This window comes from Ceratotherium simum, chromosome 16, assembly GCF_057802395.1.
Source record: "Ceratotherium simum simum isolate JZ-2026a chromosome 16, ASM5780239v1, whole genome shotgun sequence".
NCBI lineage: Eukaryota > Metazoa > Chordata > Mammalia > Perissodactyla > Rhinocerotidae > Ceratotherium > Ceratotherium simum.
This window is the reverse complement of record NC_141915.1, coordinates 14,990,480-15,014,980: the sequence shown is the minus strand read 5'-3', so window position 1 is coordinate 15,014,980 and position 24,501 is coordinate 14,990,480. Positions and strand designations below refer to the sequence as shown.

General features: G+C 39.7%; 1 protein-coding gene across 1 annotated transcript; it reads right to left on the bottom strand.

Annotated features, from left to right (window-relative positions):
* Positions 1-23,240: 23,240 nt before the first annotated feature.
* LOC147914919 (olfactory receptor 1D2) lies at positions 23,241-24,209 on the bottom strand. Its single transcript, XM_087440192.1, has one exon. The coding sequence runs from the start codon at positions 24,180-24,182 to the stop codon at positions 23,241-23,243; it is 942 nt and encodes a 313-aa protein (XP_087296318.1). The 5' UTR covers positions 24,183-24,209.
* Positions 24,210-24,501: the final 292 nt, after the last annotated feature.

Below are 24,501 nucleotides of genomic sequence, written 5' to 3'. Positions count from 1 at the left end.
CTCACCTTGGGGTACTGAAGTAGCCTTCTAAATGATTTCTCTGCCTTTCTTATTTTCAATGCTAGTGCGCTCTCCTCATCTGAAATACAGTCCTAAAAATTAAATCTGAACACATAATTGCCCTTAAAACCATTTAGAGATTTTTTGCTTAGGATGAAGATGGCACCACTTACCACATCTTACATGGCCTTGCATCACCAGGCCTCTGCCTGACTCTCTCGCCCCATCCCTTGCATTCTCTCCCTCATACAATACCCTACAGCCATGCTGAACTTCCTTTAGTTTCTTTGGTATGCCATATTAACTCTTAAATCTTTGTGTGTGTTGTTTACTTAACTCAAAACACCATTTTCTTTCCATTTATCCTTTTCATCTAGTTATTTCATAGAGATCCAAGATACAGTTGTCAAATCTGGCTGGGAGAGATTAGGAAAGTCAGTCTGAAGGAGGTAGCAATTGTGCTGTGTTTAAAGACTGGGATGGGGGGGCCAGCCTGGTGGCGCAAGCGGTTAAGTGCGCGCGCTCCGCTGCGGGGGCGGCCCGGGGTTTACCAGTTTGGATCCGGGCGCGCACCAATGCACTGCTTGGCAAGCCATGTTGTGGCGGCGTCCCATATAAAGTGGAGGAAGATGGGCACGGAGGTTAGCCCAGGGTCAGTCTTCCTCAGCAAAAAGAGGAGGCTTGGCAGATGTTAGCTCAGGGCTGATCTTCCTCACCAAAAAAAAAAAAAAAACTGGGATAGGATTTCAACATTAAGTGATGAGGGATGTGTGGAAAAAACTCACACTTTTCCTAAATGTAGCAGGGATAAATTATGCGACTAAATGGTTGAATAAGTTTCTTTCTCAGTTTTCTGGATAATATTCCTGAAGCAATAATTGGGCTACGCAGAACAATTTGCTGTCACTCTTATGCACCTCAGAAGCCAAATAATTCTGGAGTGAAAGTAATGAAGTCAGAGAAGGAAGAGATCTTCTGGGCTGTGGTACCAGGGCAGCATTCCTGGTGGGACCAGGGCATGAGCTTGCTTCCTCTCCTGCCTGTTTCCCTACCCAAAAGATGGATAGTAACTAAGAAGTCCCTGCTCTAGACCTCCTAGGGGATTTGTCGCAGGAAGGCAATGGAATTTATTTTATTATTAATGAGTTTTTCCAAGACCTAGGTTTCATTGGCTGCCACTGTCCCTCAGGCCCAGGAAGGCAGAATGAGAGAAGTGAGAAGGGATGGTGTAGACTCAGGTAATGATTACAGAGGCTGTGTCTCCATGTGCCTATAGTGAATAAAGGAGTGAAGGATCCCGGCGAAAGCCCTGAAGACACCTTCAGATGCATTCGGTCAATTAGGCTGGAGAGCACGTGCCTTAGGATTCTTCCAATCTTAGAGTCCTGATTACTGGGGTTGTATGATGTTACTCCATGGGACTGTTCTTAAGGCAGTCTAAAAGAAAAAAAACTGCTCAGCATTCTAAAAATATCTCAATTAGTGTAACCAGATTTAATCTATTCATTTAAAGTAGTTTCATAAATATTTCATAATAGAGTCCTCTATACTTTGCAAAGAATTCTCAAAAGAGATTTCAGATTTACAGGAGCTTTGAGAGGTAGTCAGGGACAAGTCAGTATTGTCATTTTAGAGGTGAAGAAAATAAGATGTGAGGAAACGAAAGGAGTAGGTAAAGCTCTTATGTCTCCTCAATAGCAGCATTTGTAAGCGATGTCTGACGGACTTGGGCTCCCTAATCAGGCATTTTACACAATTTATGGATCCCACCTGGTTCCCAGGAAGGGCGATTCCTGAGGAGTCAGTGATACATCCTTCTCCCCACTAATACATAACAACACATCTTTCTTTCCTCTAAGTGGGAAAACACATTCATTTGTCTGGTTTAAACCTCACGATCTTGGTGACTATCCTGCAGTGAAGGTGCTGTTCTGTCTCTTCAGGGTTAGGAGACATTTCCCTCACCCTGAAATGCTCCTCCTAATGTTTTTCTGTCAATTCTGAGTCTCACTTTGGGAAGGGTACTAGGAGGAGACCAGGAATTAGATCTAGAAGACTGGAAATTATCCTTATTCTTTTTGCTTTTCCAACGATCTATAAACTTCCACATCGGTCTCATTTCTTCCCATATCAATACGACATTGTGTGGGCTGAATTTTAAGGAAAAAATGGCAGCATTGTTGCCTGGGTAGATTAGCATTAAGCCACACAGCAGTGTAGCTTGAGATGGGGTAGTATTCTGACCTCGGGAGAGAAATTCTGGCCAGTCTGCAGTGTGGTATCTGGAAATAAATACAAAGGATTTAGATAAGAGACATCTTGAATCAGAAAGGTTCAGTGTCAATAGATGTTTCAGCCTCCAATATTTTTGATGACTGTTGGAACAGTTCAGTAATCTCTTAGGTAGTATAATTTGTTTTTGCACCACACGTTGTTCTAGGATGTTGGAGTTCAGCAGGGAACAAGACAGAACCTTTCCCTATCCTTAAAGTCTAAGAAAGAGCAAATAATCCATATTTAATCATCTGGAGGATGAGTTCCTGCAAGAAGGAATGGAGTAGGGTGGAGACAGCCCATTCCAGGTAATGGAAGCATGATGTGATATGGTGAGTGAGAGCTGGATGCGTTTGAGAAAATGAGAGATACCTAGTACGCCTGGAGTAGAGAGAGGGTTAGGCAAGAGCAAATTCATTTGATGAAATAAATGTCTTGTGGGACATGTTAACCATTTTGGACTTTATCTTAATGGGAAGGGGAAACTTTTCATTAGAATAGTGACATGAACAGGTTTGAGTTATAAAAAGAATGATTCTGGATAAAGTTAATGGGTTGGAGGGAACAAAAAGAGGATGCAGGGAGAGCAAATCTGTAGCAAATGTTCAGCTGGGAAAAGTAGGTGAACTGAATTGTGGCTGTGGGATATAGAAAAGGGCATATATGAGAGATATTCACAAAATGAAATTGATAAGATACAGGAAATTGAATGAGGAGAATGAAGTGAGGGAGGAGTCAGGGATGTTTTCAGGGTTCTGGCTTGAGTATCTTGTAGACAGTACTGTCAATCACTGAGCTAGAAAATACTGGCTGTGGAGCACATATGGGGCAGGGAAGACAATAAACTAAAAATCAGAAATATTGGTTTTGGAGTGACAGTGAAACATGCAAGTAAGATGGTCATCAGGGAGTTGAACACCCAGGTTTGTAGCTCAGGTGAGTGGTGTGGGCGGAAGAAATACATTTAGGATTCACTGGCATATTTAGGGAAAATATAGAAGGACAGTACTCTGAGGAACACCGATATTCAATTGACTGGACAGGAGGAGCTTTCTGAGGACGGTGGGGAGGCATTGCAAGGGAGGCGGGAAAAAACAGGAAGGTGAGGTGTCACCACGACAAAGAGATGGGAGAGTTTGATGAAGAAAGAAGTGGTCATTAGCATTAAATGCAGTATGTTATTGGATTTAGAGATGTGGACGCCATTGGTAACTTCGATGGAGTAGTTCTAATAGAGCCACCTGCCATCTGTGCCTAAATTGTCTCTCACCCACCATTTGACAATAGGACATTTGCAATAGACAGACGTACTTATTTCTTATATGTGGATTTTAAGATCCCTTATTTTCTTCATAATAATTGATTCACAGAATAAGAAAGAGGAACCCAGCTGTCTTCTCAGAGTTTCTCCTCCTGGACCTGCCTATCGAGCCAGGACAGTGGAATCTGTTCTATGTCCTGTTCCTGGCCGTGTGTCTCACCACTGTCCTGGGGAATCTCCTCCTCCTCCTCCTTATTCAGCTGGACTCCCACCTCCACATGCCCATTTATTTGTTTTTCAGCAATTTGTCCTTCTATGACCTCTACTTCTCCTCTGTCAAAATGCCCAAATTGCTGCGAACATGCAGAGCCAAGTCCCGTCCATCCCCTATGCAGGCTGCCTGGCCCAGATATATTTTTGCCTTTTTTTTTTTTAAGTTCTTAGGGCTTCCTCCTTGTGGTTGTGGCCTGTGATCATTTTGTGGCCATCAGTTTTCCTCCCACTACAGCTCCCTCAGGAGCCCCAAGCTCTGTCTCTCCCTGGTGGTGCTGTCCTGGGTGCTGAATGCCATCCACACCATGTTGCACACCCTGCTCACGGCCAGCCTGTCCTTCTGTGCTAACAATATGATTCCTCACCTTTTCTGTGACACATCTACTTTGTTAAAGCTGTCCTTCTCTGACACTTGAGTCAACGTATTGGTGATATTTTTCAAAGGAGGACTCATTCTTCTCATCCCGTTCCTACTCATCATCATGTCCTATGCACAATTTGTGTTCTCCATCCTCAAGTTTCCTTCTGCTGGAGCTATCTGCAAGGCCTTCTCTACCTGTGGCTCCCACCTCTCTGCGGTGTCTCTCTTCTGTGGGACAGTTATTAGTCTCTACTTGTGCCCATCAACTAATAATTCTATTGTTAATGAGACTGTCATGGCTATGATATACACTATGGTAACCCCCATGCTGAGCCCCTTCATCTATAGCCTGAGGAACAGAAACACAAAGGGAGCCCTGGGAAGCGTCTTTTGGAAAAAGAAAATATCTTTCTCTCTGTAATGGTAAAAATTGGGATTTTTACATTACTTAATTCAGTGGGTGTAGTAATGTTGATAATGGAATATTACTCTAAATCAGTGGCTTTTTTTTTCAATTTTAAAACCATCAAACTTTTTGTTCAAACAAAGCCCCATGCTAAAGGCTGATATGAAAATGTTGACCACAGAGCTGTGTTTAAGGTAGAGTTGGGGACAGGAAAGCAGTCTGCTCATCATCCTTATTTCCCCCTTCCCAGGTGGACTTGAAGTTTGAAAATAAGATTTAAATATCTTTCTGCCAACATCCATTTTCCATATCAAATCAGGAATTATCTTCTTAAAAATCACTGCAATCATTGCTTTTTTCCTGCTCAAGAATCCTCAGTGACGCTCTCAAAAGAAGAAAGAATAAAATTCAACCTTTTCTGTCTCACAGATCACAGAGACTCCTGGGGTTCTCTACTTCCCATATACCTAAATCTTTACTGTTGAATAAAAGCATCCCCTATTTCCTTCTCTCCATATATATCCTCAGATCATTCTATCCTTTAATTTTTATTTTACTTTTTGGGCCCAGGTCAGAACAATCTTTCTTTAAAAGAGATAATAAATAGCAAACACTTGTTGGGTCCTTTTTTTATGTGTCAGGCACTTTTTCAATTTACTACTCTACCACCTCTGTGATGTTGGTTCTGTTACTATTCCAACTGTGTGGATAGAGTGATAGAAAGTTTGATTGACTGTCCAACATCACATAAGAAGTAAGTGGTGTAGTTAAGATGTGAATCCACGTAGTTTGGCTTTACAGTCCAAGATCCTCACGACTACACAGTACTGCATCTTGAGACTCTAGAATCTTACTCCCCACTATTATAATGGTGCATTCTGTTCAGTTCCAATCACTTGTCAGTGAATCATGCTAATTTTTTTCATATATTCTTTGTATTTCTCATTGTGGTCTTGAATTAAGATTTTCTTCATATGAAATCTGAAAGTATAGAACAGGAGTTGTAAACCTATATTCCCAGGGGGCCAAGCAGGTGATGTAGATGAGTGTAAAGTGCACCAGATTTAAGAAAAATCAACGGTATAAATATGATTGATGATATTTTATTTTATTAATTTATGGAGTATGCCTCTATGATAACTCAAAAATGTATGCTACTGGAGATAACATTTTAACTTTGATATTGAATAAATTCTAATTGAAAAATAGAAATACTTAATCGTTAAGTATATTATTGTATTTTGTTACTCTTTTGATTTGGAAGCAAAACCTGGCAACTTTTCTTCTAACCAAGATGTCAGCGTGATTTCTTTTGTTTTTTCTTGAATTATTTAGCAGAGAATTCAGGCTTGGGTCCAACAACTGGGAGTGCTATTTAGATTTTTTTTCTGTTTTTTTGCTGTTAATAGACAAGAGCTGTTCATAAACGCCTGCACTTTGAATATGGATCAAATCTTTGCACAAACATTTTTGTATTTAGGATCACTTTTCTGGAGATATAAGTAGAATTTTGATGTTCCAAAGCTGTCATAATATTTTTCAGTGTTATAATGCACTGTATTTCATTAAGTTTAATTTTTTCTCTTCATTTACACCACCAATATTAATAGAGAAGGGTGAACTAAAATGTTGAAATAACATATAATGTTGTTTTATTGTCAAAAATCAGAAATAAAGGAAACATTTATTTTTTATTTTTTTATTTTTTGTAATTTTATTTATTTTTATTTTTTATTTTTTTTTAATTTATGTTTATTGCAGTAACATTGGTGTATAACATTGTAAAAATTTCAGGTGTACATCATTGTACTTCTATTTCTGCATAGATTACATCACGTTCACCACCAAAATACTAATTACAACCCATCACCACACACATGTGCCGAATTATCCCTTTCACCTTCCTCCCTCCCCTCTTCCCCTCTGGTAACCACCAATCCAACCTCTGTCCCTATGTGTTTGTTTAATGTTGTTATTATCTACTACTTAATGAAGGAAATCATACGGTATTTGACCTTCTCCCTCTGACTTATTTCACTTTGCATCATACCCTCAATGTCCATCCATGATGTCACAAATGGCTGGATTTCATCATTTCTTATGGCTGAGTAGTATTCCATTGTGTATATATACCACATCTTCTTTATCCATTCGGCCCTTGATGGGCACTTAGGTTGCTTCCAACTCTTGGCTATTGTGAATAACGTTGCAATGAACACAGGGGTGCATGTACCTTTACAAATTGGTGTTTTCGAGTTCTTTGGATAAATACCCAGCAGTGGGATGGCTGGATCATATGGTAGTTCTATCCTTGATTTTTTGAGGAATCTCCATACTGTTTTCCATAGTGGCTGCACCAGTTTGCACTCCCACCAGCAGTGTATGAGACTTCCCTTCTCTCCACATCCTCTCCAACACATGTTGTTTCCTGTCTTGTTAATTATAGCCATTCTGACGGGCATGAGGTGATATCTCACTGTAGTTTTGATTTGCATTTCCCTGACAACGATTTTGAACATCTTTTCATGTGTCTGTTGGCCATCTGTATATCTTCTTTGGAGAAATGTCTGTTCAGGTCCTTTGCCCATTTTTTAATTGGGTTGGTAGTTTTTTGTTGGTAAGATGCATGAGTTCTTTATATATTTTGGAGATTAAGCCCTTATCAGAAGTATGGTTTGCAAATATCTTCTCCCAATTGTTAGGTTGTCTTTTCGTTTTGTTGATGGTTTCCTTTGCTGTGCAGAAGCTTTTTAGTTTGATGTAGTCCCATTTGTTTATTTTTTCTATTGTTTCTCTTGCCTGGTCAGACGTGGTGTTTGAGAAGATGTTGCTAAGACTGATGTCGAAGAGCATACTGCCTATGTTTTCTTCTAGAAGTTTCACAGTTTCAGGTCTTACATTCAAGTCTTTAATCCATTTGGAGTTAAGTTTTGTGTATGGTGTAAGGTAAGGGTCTACTTTCATTTTTTTGCATATGGCTATCCAGTTTTCCCAACACCATTTGTTGAAGAGACTTTCTTTTCCCCATTGTATGTGCTTGGCTCCTTTGTCAAAGATTAGCTGTCCATAGATGTGTGGGTTTATTTCTGGGCTTTCGATTCTATTCCATTGATCTGTATGTCTGTTTTTGTGCCAGTACCATGCTGTTTTGGTTACTACAGCTTTGTAGTATATTTTGAAATCAGGGAGTGTGATACCTCCAGCTTTGTTCTTTTTTCTTAGGATTCCTTTAGCTATTCGAGGTCTTTTGTTGTTCCATATAAATTTTAGGATTCTTTGTTCTATTTCTGTGAAAAATGTTGTTGGAACTTTGATAGGGATTGCATTGAATCTATAGATGGCTTTAGGAAGTATGGACATCTTAACTATGTTAATTCTTCCAATCCAAGAGCATGGAATATCTTTCCATTTCTTTGTGTCTTCTTCAATTTCTTTCAGCAGTGTTTTATAGTTTTCGGTGTACAGCTCTTTCACCTCTTTGGTTAAGTTTATTCCTAGGTATTTTATTCTTTTTGTTGCAATTGTAAATGGGATGGTATTCTTAATTTCTCTTTCTGCTACTTCGTTGTTAGTGTACAGAAATGCAACTGATTTTTGTATGTTGATTTTGTATCCTGCAACTTTACCATATTCGTTTATTACTTCTAAAAGTTTTCTGGTGGATTCTTTAGGGTTTTCTATATATAAAATCATGTCATCTGCAAATAGTGACAGTTTCACTTCTTCCTTTCCAATTTGGATCCCTTTTATTTCTTTCTCTTGCCTGATTGCCCTGGCTAGGACTTCCAGTACTATGTTAAATAGGAGTGGTGACAGTGGGCATCCTTGTCTGGTTCCTGTTCTTAGAGGGATGGCTTTCAGTTTTTCACCATTGAGGATGATATTAGCTGTGGGTTTCTCATATATGGTCTTTATTATGTTGAGGTACTTTCCTTCTATACCCATTTTATTCAGAGTTTTTATCATAAATGGATGCTGTATCTTGTCAAATGCTTTCTCTGCATCTATTGAGATGATCATGTGATTTTTATTCTTCATTTTATTAATGTGGTGTATTACGTTGATTGATTTGCGAATGTTAAACCATCTCTGCATCCCTGGAATAAATCCCACTTGATCATGGTGTATAATCTTTTTAATGTATTGTTGTATGCGATTTGCTAGTATTTTATTGAGGATTTTTGCATCGATGTTCATCAGTGATATTGGCCTGTAGTTTTCTTTTTTTGTGTTGTCCTTGTCTGGTTTTGGTATCAGGGTAATGTCAGCTTCGTAGAATGAGTTAGGGAGCTTCCCCCCCTCCTCAATTTTTTGGAAGAGTTTGAGAAGGATAGGTATTATGTCTTCTTTGAATGTTTGGTAGAATTCACCAGGGAAGCCGTCTGGTCCTGGACTTTTATTTTTGGGGAGGTTTGTGATTACTGTTTCGATCTCCTTCCTGGTGATTGGTCTGTTCAAATTCTCTACTTCTTCTTGATCTAGTTTTGGAAGGTTGTATGATTCTAAGAATTTATCCATTTCTTCCAGATTGTCGAATTGGTTGGCATATAGCTTTTCACAGTATTCTCTTATAATCTTTTGTATTTCTGAGGTGTCTGTTGTAACCTCTCCTCTTTCATTTCTGATTTTACTTATTTGTGCCTTCTCTCTTTTTTTCTTGGTGAGTCTAGCTAAAGGTTTGTCAATTTTGTTGATCTTTTCAAAGAACCAGCTCTTGGTTTTATTAATTTTTTCTATTGTTTTTTTGGTCTCGATTTCATTTATTTCTGCTCTGATTTTTATTATTTCCCTTCTTCTACTGATTTTGGGCTTTGTTTGTTCTTCTTTTTCCAGTTCCTTCAGGTGCATTGTTAGATTGTTTATTTGAGATTTTTCTTGTTTGTTGAGATAGGCCTGTATCGCTATAAACTTCCCTCTTAGAACTGCTTTTGCTGTATCCCATAAATTCTGGCATGTCATATATTCATTTTCATTTGTCTCCAGGTATTTTTTGATTTCTTCTTTGATTTCTTCGTTAACCCAGTCGTTGTTCAGTAGCATTTTGTTTAATCTCCACGTATTTGTGGCTTTTCTGATTTTCTTCCTATAGTTGATTTCTAGTTTCATACCATTGTGGTCAGAAAAGATGCTTGGTATTATTTCAATCTTCTTAAATTTATGGAGACTTGTTTTGTGGCCTAATATGTGATCAATCCTGGAGAATGTTCCATGTGCCTTTGAAAAGAACGTGTATTCTTCGGTTTTTGGATGGAATGTTCTGTATATATCTACTAGGTCCATCTGTTGTAGTGTGTCGTTTAAGGCCAATGTTTCCTTATTGATCTTCTGTTTGGATGATCTATCCGTTGGTGTAAGTGGAGTGTTAAAGTCCCCTACTATTATTGTGTTACTGTCTATTTCTGTTTTTATGTCTGTTAATAATTGCTTTATATATTTAGGTGCACCTACATTGGGTGCGTAGATATTTACAAGTGTTATATCCTCTTGTTGGATTGTTCCCTTGATCATTATGTAATGCCCTTCTTTGTCTCTTTTTACAGTTTTTGTTTTAAAGTCTATTTTGTCTGATATGAGTACTGCTACCCCAGCTTTCTTTTCATTGCCATTTGCGTGGAGTATCTTTTTCCATCCCTTCACTTTCAGTCTGTGAGTGTCTTTAGGTCTGAAGTGTGTCTATTGTATGCAGCATATATATGGGTCTTGTTTTTTAATCCAGTCAGCCACCCTATGCCTTTTAATTGGGGCATTTAGTCCATTGACGTTTAAAGTAGCTATTGATAAGTATGTACTTACTGCCATTTTTTAACTTTTTTTTTTTTCTCAGTGTTTTAGTAGTCCTTCTCTGTTCCTTTCTTCTTCTATACAGAATTGATGGTCACTTTAGTTTGACCTCTGTCTGAAAGTTCTACTCTTTGACTCCCCTCCTCCCTCATGTTTTTGATATCATATCTAACCTCTTTGTTGTGCATGTGTATCCATTATGTTCTAATCATGGAAATAGATAATTTTTCCTATTTGTGGTCTTTTCTTTTCCCCTTAAATCAGTCCCTTTAACACTTCTTGTAGCACTGGTTTCTTGGTGACAAACTCCTTTAATTTTTGCTTATCTGGGAGAATTTTGATCTCTCCTTCCATTTTGAATGATAACCTTGCTGGGTAGAGTATTCTTGGCTGTAAGTTTTTTCCTTTTAGCACTTTAAATATATCATGCCATTCTCTTCTAGCCTGTAAGGTTTCTGCAGAGAAGTCAGCTGATAGCCTTATGGGGTTTCCTTTGTAAGTAACTTGACATTCTCTTGCGGCTTTTAGGATTCTCTCTTTATCTTTAATTCTGGACATTTTGATTATGATGTGTCTTGGTGTGGGCCTCTTTGGGTTTATCTTGTTTGGGGCTCTCTGTGCTTCCTGTACCTGGATGTCTGTTTCCTTCCTTAGGTTAGGGAAGTTTTCATCTATTATTTCTTGAAATAGATTCTCTGCCCCCTTGTCTCGCTCTTCTCCTTCCGGGACACCTATAACACGGATGTTAGTGCGCTTGATGTTGTCCCAGAGGTCCCTTAGACTGTCCTCAGTCTTTCTAATTCTTTTCTCTTTTACCTGTTCACCTCGGGTAATTTCTTCTAGCCTTTCGTCCAGCTCACAGATCCGTTCTTCTGTATCCTCTACTCTGCTTTTGAGTCCCTCTAATGAATTTTTCATTTCCAGTATTGTATTCTTCATTTCTGATTGGTTCTTTTTTATATCTTCCATTTCTTTGTTGACATTCTCACTGAGTTCATCTATTCTTCTCCCCAGATCAGTGAGCATCCTTAACACTCTTAGTTTGAACTCTCTGTTGGGTAGGTTGCTCATTTCTGTTTCACTTAGTTCCTTTTCTGGGGTTTTGTCCTGTTCCCTTACTTGGAATGTATTCTTTTGCCTCCTCATTTTGCCTCTTTCCCTGTGCTTGTGTCTACGTATTAGGTAGGTCAGCTACGTCTCCTGCTCTTGGATAGGTGACCTTATGTAAGTGATGCCTTAGGAGGCTTCCAGTGTGCTTCCCTCAGTTCTCAATGTTCCAGGGGTGGCCCCTATGTGGGCTACGTGTGTCCTTCTATTGTGGCGTATTAGCTCTCCCTATAGGCTCCCAGGGAGGCTGAGTTATGCTCCTGGCCAGCTGTTGTAATGCTCAGCTGCTTGTAGTTGTTGTGGGCCCTTCAGTCTCTTTATCAGGTGTGGTGAGCCCCAGCACAGTTGGCTGTAAGTTCTAATACCACATTTGTGTTGCAGTATTTCTTTTAAGTGAGTAGGCCCCCAGTGTGGCAGGTTGTTAGCCTCAGGGCCTTACAATTGCTGTAAACCTCTAGCCTATTAGGTCTCTTGTCAGCTCTCTGAGGATTGCAGCTGGGTGGGGCTGCCCTCAGGCACAGGAGCACCCAATTGTTTCAGGCTTTGGAAGGTGGGGCAAACCTCCTATGTGGGTCTTTGAGAAGCACAAGTCTTCTGCTGCTGACAAGCCCTGTTGCCCACAGGTCCACACACACAGTCAACACAGTCCTGCCCCGTGTGAGCGCCCCGACCTCCCCAAGCGGACCCAGTCTCTCCACGGCGGGAGCCCCACACACTCCGCCACCACCCCACACTCTCCACCCGCTCCTTGTGCACACCCTACCCCGCTCAAGTCAGCTCAGTTGCCAGGCTGCAGAGAATCCAGTCACCAATCTATGCAGGCCCATAAGTTGCCTGAGGGCTTGTTGTTGGGTGGGGCCAGTCTCTAGGGTGGGCTGCCTGCCCTGGCTGAGCTGGATTAAATCGGTGCTCTAGCGGGTGGAGCAGACCCTGGGATAGCAGGCCTCAGGGAGAACTCCAATGGCGTCTGTGTCAGCACGCTCACACCAGGCCACAACAATGGCCACCGCCAATGTCCCAGTCCCTGGAGAGGTCTCACCCCTCACCGAGATGCACTCAGGGCCTATTAGGTGAGTCTCTTGTCACCAAAGCACTGTGTACCTTTCTTTCTGGTGATTTTAGGATGCTTTCTGGAACGGGTGAGTTTGTGCGTGGGCCCTTTAAGAGCCAGTTTTAGTTTCTTTGTGAACCAGGTTTTCTGGGGGTGCTACCCAATGCTTTAGTAGGAGGCAAAGTCAGATATTATGCCACTGGTGTCAATTGTGCTGGGTCCACAAAATGCCCACAGCGGGGGTGCTCCCCGGCTCAGGGCCCCGCGCCTCCAGGGAGGCTGCGTACCTGTGAGCTGCTCCCGGCGGCCGTGACGCTGGCGGCTTGTGAGGGCGGCGTTTTTCCTCTCCAGAAGGGAGTCTCTGCCTCTTCTACCCCAGTTAGGATTGTCCGTTGTTGCAGGAGTTCCTCTTATCCAGTTTTCAGTTCTGTCTCAGGGTAATTTTTCCACGAGTAGTTGTAAATTGGCTGTGTCCACGGGAGGAGGTGAGTTCAGAGTCTGCCTACGCCGCCATCTTGACTCCGCCTCTTCCTAAAGGAACCATTTAAAAGAATTCATCCTTCAACTGCATAATTTTATGTATGTAGACAGGTGATTATTTTCATTTCTGTAAATGTATTTTAGCTAGAGTGAGTCGTTTGCATTATTCTTTGCCAAATTAAGCTTTCAAAGGAACAGTTTTTTTTTATAAAAGGAATCAGTCAATTGAATGATGTGTATTTGTGCAATTATTTGTGACTACTTTTGCAGAGAAATATTGAGTGTTTACATGATTTCCAATGTCAAACCAAGGCCATGTATTTAATCAAATCTTCACAAGTAATATGAGGTTTTTTTTTTTTAAAAGTTATTGAGTGGGGCTGGCCCTGTGGCATAGCGGTTAAGTGCATGCGCTCTGCTGCTGGCGGCCCGGGTTCAGACCCCGGGCACGCACAGACGTACCACTTGTCAGGTCATGCTGAGGCCGCGTCCCACGTAGAGCAACTAGAAGGATGTGCAACTATGATGTACAACTATCTATTGGTGCTTTGGGGGGAAACATAAATAAATAAAATTATAAAAAAAAAAAGTTATTGAGTGACATGAGTAGCTCACTTTCTTTAAACATTTCCAAAGCCTTTTTGGCCCCATGCCCCACCTCCATGTAGTACCAAAGGCTACCATCTTGTATATTTAAGTTATTAAGCAGAGCACTGGACAACTGGTTCAATTTTTGGGAGCACAATCAGTTCATGGTATTAATCACTATTTTATGATGCACTTTATTCTTGACTTTTTAGCATTGAAAAAAATAGTGCAATAAATGAGCTTACTCAGCATCGTGCAAAATATTGCCACTTTGGATTTAATTTTTTGAAACAAGTTTGACGTTATTACCAATATGACTGGCATGCAGTTTGTAGTCAGACTTACTAATTTTGACCAGCTAACATTCAAATTTTGAAGGTATTTTTTCCCCAACAAAAATATAACTAATTTTTTGATTTTATGTCTGTTAGGAGAATCTTATCCAAAATTCCTTTGAAGGATCAAAATTTTCATCAACATCACAACAAATATGGTGAATTGAGTAGTATTAGTTATGTCTATATTCTCATGTGGCAACAGACATATGAATGCTTGTTTCTCTTTGAAGCACATAATTTTGCTAAACCCAGAGACCCTCATTTATATAATCAAAATCTCTAAAAGGTTTGATGCTGAGTCAATTATTTCACTTAATACAATAGCATTCACAATATCACTTTTCATTTTATAATCATGTTGAAAAACAAGTTTTGGAAAAATTTCAGTCTTATTTTCTGCTTGTTAAATTTTTTATGTCATAACTTTTTAATACACTGATCATTGTAAGATTTGTTTATTGTAAAATAATTTTGACACGGGTACACTTCGCTCGCTTATTAAACATGTTGGAATACTGTATATTTCCAGAAAGAAACATACTTTCTTACTTTTTCCTGAAAAACATAATTTCTTTGTTTATTTTGCCATTTTTGGTATCTACATGAATCCACTAAATGTTACTTTCCTTTGAGAAAAACAGTTCCAAGAGGGCAATGATAAAAGTGGGCAACTATGGTGAACTGGAGAGTTTTTGCCCTGTCTAAAAAAGACAAGTTGCTACTCAGCTATAGAAGGCTGCTCCCATGTGGAAATGCAGGCCCAGGATCACAATCTCTCTCAGATATTTGGCCTCATGTCTGACTTCTATTAGCACAGATGGCCACCTTCTTGTGTATTTAATTTGTTAAGCAAAGCATTGGACAACTGGTCCAATTCTTGGGAGTATATTTGGTTAAACTACATATTTTGATTAAACTATAATAATTATTATTATTTTTCGTGAGGAAGATCAGCCCTGAGCTAACATCCATGCCAATCCTCCTCTTTTTGCTGAGGAAGACTGGCCCTGGGCTAACATCCATGCCCATCTTCCTCTACTTTATATGGGACGCCGCCACAGCATGGCTTGACAAGCAGTGCGTTGGTGCGCACCTGGGATCCGAACCGGCGAACCCCGGGGTCACCACAGCAGAGCGCGCACACTTAACCGCTTGCGCCACCTGGCCGGCCCTAAACTATAATTATTAAACTATAAACTATACATTTGGATTTTTATAACAACATTGCCATTTCTGGTATCGGCAACGGTTAATATAAAAGTTAATACTCTTCAGGTCAAATAAACACGCCTGCCCTCTGGATACAGCCTTTGACAGAACTGCCCTTTATCCTGGGCAAGAAGTGTCCTTCCTCTGAGCCACGTGCTACACTTCGGCCCTGTTGCCACTTTGGGCTGGATAATTCTTTGTTGTGGGACGCTGTCCTGTGTACTGTAGGATGTTTAGCAACATCCCTGGCCTCAACCCATTTGTGCCAGTAGCATTACTCCCTCCTACCAGCTGTGACAACCAAAAGTGTCTTCAGACATTGCGAAATGGCCTCAGGTGGGGGTGGGGTGCATAATCACCCCCAGCTGAGAACCACTCCTTCAGAGAGCTGTTATAGACGACAAACACACATCAGTGCCTCCTTCACTGGGGATGTGGAGCTCAGCTCTGGCACAATATGATCCATAACCAGAAACACCACTCTTGCAACTGCATTCAGGAAAGACCTGATCACTTGTCTTGCCCAAGGTCTTGCAAACAAAAGGCGACTACGTCTTAATGTTGTGAAGTCTAGTGGGCTGTACTTCTGCTGATGTCGGTGATGGACAGTGCTTCAGGGTGTGGGGAGGGTTGGAGCAGTGGAGGCTCTCAGGTAAGAGAAAAGACAACTTGTCAAATTCTCCGTTTCATATTGCATGCGTACAATAGATTCTTGCATGATTGAAGTATTGTTTCCTAAAGTGCTGGGCATCCTTGTTTCTCCCCGTTCAGTATGCATAACGGTTGCATGTGGCCATTGAGAAACATTTTGAAATAGTAATATAATATAATATTTATACATGTAGGCCAATGTAACATGTATGAAATACAATTCTGACAGTTTACATTGGCAACTAGGTAAACCTTGAATGCTAAATTTCAAGAGAGTTTACTTTCATAATAATACATGATAAAGTTTAATTAAAATTTTAAGAGATCAAAAAACATCAGCTTTCTTTAATTTCAGTAAAAATTTTGTACTCATTTTTATCATTTCCTTTTGCTTTTAAAACATAATTTTAATATTAAAAAAACATTTTGCAATTATATGAAAAATAATTGTAACTTTTCAATGTTTCCATTTACTTTAATTTACATTTTAATAAAATTTCATACTTAAACACAGTTACATTTTATTTTATTTTTAAAAGCCACTTTATTGAGATATGTTTGATGGGTAAGAAGCTGTACATATTTAACGTATACAATTTGATGAGTTTGGGAATAAGTATACACTCATGAGACCATCACCACTATAGACATATCCCTAGGCAAGGATACTACCATAGAGAAGGCCACCGACATATCCATCACCTCCCAGTTTCCTACTGCCCCCATTATTATTGTTATTATTTTTTTTGTGGTAAGAATGTTTAACATAAAATCTTCCTCTTAGAAAATGTTAAATATCTACAGGCAGTATGCTGTATAGTAGATCTCTAGAACTTATTTATTTTGCATAACTGAAACTTTGTACCCTTTCAACATCACTCACTCCCCCCATCCCCTGGTAACCACTGTTCTACTCTCTGCTTCTATGAGTTTGACTATTTTAGGTTCCACATATAAGTGAGATCATACAGTATATGTCTTTGTGCATTTGGCTTATTTCACTTAGCATAATATCCTCCAGGTCCATCTATGTTGTTGTAAATGGCAGGATTTCATTTTTTTTTTTTTTGCCTGAGGAAGATTTGCCCTGAGCTAACATCCATTGCCAATCTTCCTCTTTTTTTTTTTTTTTTTTTTACATATTTGCTTATATATATATTTTTTATTGATGTATTAATGGTTTCTAACATTGTGAAATTTTGGGTTGTACATTTTTGTTTGTCCATCACCACATATATGACTCCCTTCACCCCTTGTGCCCACCCCCCACCCCCACTGCCCTGGTAACCACAGTCCAGTTTTCTCTGTCCATGTGTTGGTTTATATTCCACATATGAGTGAGATCATACAGTGTTTGTCTTTCTCTTTCTGGCTTATTTCACTTAACATGATACGCTCCAGGCCCATCCATGTTGTTGCAAATGGGACGATTTTGTCTTTTTTTATGGCTGAGTAGTATTCCATTGTATATACATACCACATTTTCTTAATCCAATCGTCAGTCGAGGGACACTTAGGTTGCTTCCACTTCTTGGCTATGGTGAATAATGCTGCAATGAACATAGGGGTGCATAAGCCTCTTTGGATTGTTGATTTCAGGTGCGTTGGATAGATTCCCAGTAGTGGGATGGCTGGATCATAGGGCATCTCTATTTTTAATTCTTTGAGGAATCTCCATACCGTTTTCCATAGAGGCTGCACCAATTTGCATTCCCACCAGCTGTGTATGAGGGTTCCTGTTTCTCCACATCCTCTCCAACATTTGTTGTTTTTTGTCTTGGTGATTATAGCCATTCTAACGGGCGTGAGGTGGTATCTTAGTGTTGTTTTGATTTGCATTTCCCTGATGATTAGTGATGTTGAGCATCTTTTCATGTGCCTATTGGCCATCTGTATATCTTCCTTGGAGAAGTGTCTGTTCATTTCCTCTGCCCATTTTTTGATCGGGTTGTTTGTTTTTTTGTTATTCAATTGTGTGAGTTCTTTATATATTATGGAGATCAACCCCTTGTCAGATGTATGTTTTGCAAATATTCTCTCCCAGCTGGTTGGTTGTTTGTTCATCTTGATTCTGGTTTCATTTGTCTTATAAAAGCTCTTTAATCTGATAAAGACCCACTTGTTTATTTTTTCTTTAGTTTCCCTAGTCTGGGTAGGCATGTCATCCGAAAAGATTCCTTTAAAACCAATGTCAAATAGTGTGTTGCCTATATTTTCTTCTATGAGTTTTATAGTTTCAGGTCTCACCTTCAGGTCTTTGATCCATTTTGAGTTAATTTTTGTGAATGGCGATAGCACATGGTCCACTTTCATTCTTTTGCATGTGGCTGTCCAGTTTTCCCAACACCATTTATTGAAGAGACTTTCCTTTCTCCATTGCATGTTCTTAGCACCTTTGTCAAAAATTAGCTGTCCGTATATGTGTGGTTTTATTTCTGGGCTTTCAATTCTGTTCCATTGATCTGTGTGTCTGTTTTTCTACCAGTACCATGCTGTTTTGATTACTATTGCTTTGTAGTATGTTTTGAAGTCAGGAATTGTGATGCTTCCTGCTTTGTTCTTTTTCTTTAGGATTTCTTTAGCTATTCGGGGTCTTTTGTTGCCCCATATAAATTTTAGTATTCTGCCAATCTTCCTCTTTTTGCTTGAGGAAGATTTGCCTTGAGCTAACAACTGTGCCAGTCTTCCTCTATTTTGTATGTGGTTTGCCGCCACAGCATGGCCGCTGACGAGTGGTGTAGGTCAGCGTCTGGGAACTGAACCCAGTCTGCCAAAGCAGAGCACGTTGAACTTAACCACCAGACCAAGAGGCCTGCCCCAGGATTTCCTTCTGTTTTAAGGGTGAATAATATTCCATTGTATGGCTGTATCATATTTTCTTTATCCATTCATCTGTGGATGGACATCTAGGTTGTTTCCATATCTTAGATGTCGTGAATAATGCTGCAATGAACATAGGAGTGCAGGCATCACTTCAAGATCCTGATTTCAGTTTCTTTGGTTGTGTACCCAGAAATGAGATTGCTGAAACATAAGGTAGTTCTATTTTTAATTTTTTGAGGAAACTCCATGCTGTTTCCTATAACGGCCTTACCAATTTTTATTCTCATCAACAGTGTAAAAGTGTTTCCTTTTCTCCACATCCTTGCCAACACTTGTTATCTTTGATTTTTGATAATAGCCATCCTAAGAGGTGTGTGGTGATAGCCTGTTGTGGTTTTTAATTGTATTTTCCTGATAATTAATGATGTTGAGCATCTTTTCATGTACCTGTTAGCCATTTGTATGTTTTCTTTGGAGAAATGCCTATTCAGATCCTTTCCCCAGTTTTTAATTGGATTACTTTTTTTTTTGTTATTGAGTTGTAGGAATTCCTTTTATATTTTGGATATTGATCCTTAATCAGATTCATGGTTTACAAATATTTTCTGCCATTCTGTAGGTTGCCTTTTCATTTTGTTGATGGTTTCCCTTGTTGTGCAGAAGCTTTTTAGTTGAATGTAATCCCACTTGCTTATTTTTTCTTGTGCTTTTGGTGTCATAGCCAAGAAATCATTGCCAAAATCAATGTCAAGGAAATTTTCCCCTGTTTTCTTGGAATTTTGTGGTTTCAGATCTTATATTTGAATCTTTATTCATTTTTAGTTAATTTTTGTGTATGGGTACAATTTCATTTTTTTATATGTGGATATCCAGTTTGTCCTAATATCAAAAATTTAAGAGACTATTTTTTTCCCCATTTTGTATTCTTGGTGTCTTTGTTGAAGAGTAGTTGATCATATATGTGAGGGTTTATTTCTATGCTCTCTATTCTGTTCTGTTGGTCTATGCTCCTGTTTTTATCACAGTGTTATATTGTTTTGATTACTGTAGCTTTGTAATATAATTTTAAATGACGAAGTGTGATGCTTCCAGCTTTGTTCTTCTTGCTCAAGATTGCTTTAGCTATTCAGAGTCTTTGTGGTTCCATATGAACTTTAGAATTGCTTTTTCTATTTCTGTGAAAAATCTATTGGAATTTTAAAAAATCAAGACTTTATTATTTTTTTTAGCAGGTTTAGGTTTACAGCAAAATTAGGGGAAGGTACAGAGATTTTCCACATACCCCTGGACCCTACACACGAATAGCATCCTCCATTATCAACATCTGCAATTGGAGTGATGTATTTGTTACAATTGATGAACCTACATTGACACATCATTATCACCCCAAGTCCATAGTTTACATTACAGTTTACTATTGGTGGTGTACATTCTGTGGGTTTAGACAGATGTATAATGACATGCATGCATCATTATGGTATCACACAGAGTATTTTCACTGCTCTAAAACTCCTCTGTGCCCTGCTTATTCCTCCTTACCCTCCTTCCAACTCCTGGCAACCACTGATATTTTTACTGTCTCCATATTTTGCCTTTTCCAGAATGTTATGTAGTTGGAATCATATAGTACATAGCCATTTCAGATTGGTTTCTTGCAGTTAATAATATGCATTTAAGGTTCCTCCATGTCTTTTCATGATTGATAGCTCATTTATTTTTGGTGATGAATAATATTCCATTGTCTGGATGTACCACAATTTATTTATCCATTCACCTAGTGAAGGACATTTTGGTTGCTTCCATGTTTGGCAATTACGAGCATAGCTGCTATAAATATCCATTTGCAGGTTTTTGTGTGGACACAAGTTTTCAACTCCTTTGGGTAAATAAAAAGGAGCATGATTACTGGATACTATGGTAAGAATATGTTAGTTTTGTACAAAACCACCAAACTGTCTTCCAAAGTGGTTGTACCATTTTGCGTTCTCACCAGCAGTGAATAAAAGTTCCTGTTGCTCCACGTCCTTGCTAGCATTTGGTGTTGTCGGTGTTCTAGGTTTTGGCCATTCTAATAGGTGTGTAGTGGTATCTCATTGTTGTTTTAATTTGCATTTCCCTGATGACATATTATGTGGAGCATCTTTTCATATGCTTTTTTGCCATCTGTATATCTTCTTTGGTGAGATATCTGTTACAATCAGTTTGTTTGTTTTCTTATTGTTGAGTTTTAAGTGCTATTTGTATACTTTGGATAACTATGTTTTATCAGATATGTCTTTTACAAATATTTTCCCCCAGTCTGGCTTGTTTTCTCATTCTTTTGACATTGCCTTTGGAAGAGCAGAAGTTTTTAATTTAAATGAAGTCTGGCTTATGAATTATTTCTTTCATGGATCATGTCTTTGGTGTTGTATCTAAAAAATTATCACCGTATCCAAGGTCATCTAGGTTTTCTCCTATGTTATCTTCTAGGTCTTTTATAGTTTTGAACTTTACATTTAGGTCTGTGATACATTTTTAATTAATTTTCGTGAAATATGTATAGTCTATGTGTAGATTCACTTTTTTTTGCATGTGGATGTCCAGTTGTTCCAGCACCATTTGTTGAAAAACTACCTTTGCTCCTCTGTATTGTCTTTGCTTCTTTGTTAAAGATCAGTTGACTATATTTATGTGGGTCTATTCCTGGGCTGTATGTTCTATTCCTTTAATTTATTTGTCTATTCTTTCTCCAGTACCACAGTCTTGTATACTGAAGCTTTATAGTTAAGTCTTGAAGTTGCATAGTGTCAGTCCTCCAACTTTTTCTTTGACTTCAATATTGTGTTGACTCTTTTGAACCTTTTGCCTCCCCATACAAACTTTAGAACCCATTTGGTGACATCGACAAAATAAATTGCTAGGATTTTCATTGGAATTGCATTGAATTTATAGATCAAATTGGGAAGAACTAACATCTTGACAATATTGAGCCTTTCTATCCATTAACATGGCTGTGATATTGTGATTTATGATAAATATATATTTGGTCTTTCTGTTTCTAGCATAGGGCTCCTAAAACCTCTGGAATTTCATAAGTGGTAAGATTGATAAAGGAGTCTTGATATTCCTAACGAAACCCTTTCAATTACACCTGAGTTTATGTTAATGAGGTGACTTTTGGAAAGTAAGGTGGGGCTCGTTGCCAGGGGAAGCAATCATGTGATTGGAGGGTTGAAACTTTCAGTCTCACCACCCTCCCCAACCTCTGAGAGGGGTGAGGGGCTGAAAGTTCAATCAATAGCCAATGGCCAAATTTAATCAATCATGCATATGTAATTAAGCCTGTATAAAAACCCAAAAGGATGGTGTTCAGAGAGCTTCTGGGTCAGTGACACATGGAGATTTTGGGAGAGTGATGCATCCAGAGAGGACATAGAAACTCCATGCCCCTTCCCACATACCTTGCCCTATGCATCTCTTCCATCTGGCTGTTCTTGAGTTATATCTTTTACAATAAACTGGTAGTCTAGTAAGTAAAATGTTTCTCTGAGTTCTGTGAACCACTTCTAACAAATTAATTGAACCCAAAGAGGAATTTTTAGAACCTCTGATCTATAACTGGTCTGTTAGAAGCACAGGTGCCTGGACTTGCGATTGGTGTCTGAAGTTTGGGGTGGGAGCAGTCTTGTAGGACTGAGCCCTTAACCTGTGGGATCTGATGCTATCTCCAGGTAGAGAGCATCAGAATTGAGTTGAATTGTAGGACACTCAATTGGTGTTGGAGAATTTCTTGGTGGTGTGGAAAAAACACACACATTGGAATCAGAATTATACAACCTAAGTGGAGGTTAGGTCTCACAATGACCTCCTCCTTGTCTACTGCCTCCACCACCACTTCTGTTCATGAGCGTGTGTTGATGGAGAGTTTTATTTCGAGGGAATGAAGAAAAGATGGGAGGTGAAGAGCCATAGAAATAAAGGACAGGGTGGACTTCCCAAAAAGAAAGTCTGACTTCTCTCAGAAAAAATGAATACAGGAAAAAGGCAAGAGAGGTAGTGTTGCTTTGAGACCCACAAAAAGAACAAAAATCTCCCCAGAGCAAAAGAGAGGAATCTCTTGCCATTTATGCCTGAACATCAGGTGCTGTGTCCAGAGGGACTGTGGGTCAGATTGTAGCAGTGGGCGCTGTGCTTGCAGAACATCAGGAAAGGGGCAGCCTCACCCAGGGTACGTGCAGTGGGGGTAGTGCAAGATGTCTTCTACAAATGGCTTATAGGCAGCAAGCTCCTTAGAGAAGTTCAGTGTTCAGGAATATGAGTGGGTTTGTGCTAGAGAATATCAGAGACCCCATTAGGCTATAGCGGGGTATATCTGGATAGGGCTAGGACTGTAGTCTTGTGTCAGGCAAGTTGAAGGATTTGATTCTGAAAACTTCTAGTATTTAGTGTTATTGTGACCTTAATTATTGCCAAGGCTGGTGAGGTCTGGTGGACACCGGGTTACACATACATGTCTTTTCTTTACCACAAACCGATAAACTCATTCTGACCTGAATCTATGTCCTATTGACTCCTGTATCCCCCACAGGATAATGCCTTGCACATGATGAGAGAAATTCCCAGTCTCCACTTCAATGTCCTTTCCAAAATTACCCTCATGTCGACCTCTGGAAGGCTTTCCCTAGGAGAAGTCTTCCTAGTGCCCCATGCATGTCTTTGTTCCTCAGGCTATAGATGAAAGGGTTCATCATGGGGGTCACCACAGCATATATCACTGTGGCTACTGAGTCCTTCATGGAGTAGGTGTGGAGGGGCTGCAGATATACCATACAGAGTGTCCCGTAGAAGAGAGAGACCACAGCCAAATGGGAGGCACAAGTGGAGAAAGCTTTGTACTTGCTAGAGGCTGATGGTATTTGGAGAATGGCTCTGACAATCCAGACATAGGACATGATCATGAACCCTAAGGGGGTGAGGAAGATGAGGGATCCAGTGGCAGACAGCACTGTGTGGTTGACTTGGGTGTTGGAACATGCGAGCCTCAGCAGGACATACATCTCACAGAAGATGTAGTGAATCTTTCTGGACCCACAGAAGGTCACCTTGGTCATAAGGAGAGTGTGGATGAGGCCATAGAGGATAGAAAACACCCAACACAAGGTGAGCAGCAAAATACAGAGCCCAGGGCTCATGGCCGTGGTGTAGTGGAGGGGGCGGCAGATGGCCACATAGCGGTCATATGCCATCGTGGCCAGGATGAGGTTGTCCAGGGCCACCAAGGAGACCAGGAAGTAGAGCTGTGTCAGACACCCTGCATAGGAGATGGCTTTGTTCTGGGACTGAATGTTCACCAGCATCTTGGGGATTGTGTTGGTGACAAAGAAGAGGTCGGTGAAGGAGAGGTTGGCCAGGAAGAAGTACATGGGAGTGTGCAGGCGTGGGTCAGAGCCAATGGCCAGGATGATGAGCACATTTCCCACCACTGTGACCAGGTACATGGACAGGAACATCCAAAACAGGACCCGTTGCTCTTCAGGACTCTCTGAGAGCCCCAGGAGCAGGAACTCGGAGACTCCACTCTGATTGCTTCCATCCATTTTCCCCACTTTCTGCAGTATCAGCACCAACAAACATTTACAAAAGGCCCTTAACTGTAGAACGACTTTCAAATAAGCAAAATCAACTATTTTCTTAGCAATAAAAATATCTTAGGCTAAATTTTATAATTTTTTTTGCAAGAACCAGTGTAATAACAGACAGAAAAATGGAACATGCAAAATCTCTCTGCAATTTAGTCATTCCAGCAACATCTAATCTGTCAAACTCAGTATTATAGAAATAATGTCTATGTCTCATTTTAAATCATATCATCTTATAATTCCCTTGAAGTGCTTAAAGATTAGTATGTTATATTAT

Excerpts from the sequence above, each read along its gene's own strand:
- LOC147914919 (XM_087440192.1), bottom strand. The coding sequence starts at position 24,182 with ATGGATGGAAGCAATCAGAGTGGAGTCTCCGAGTTCCTGCTCCTGGGG.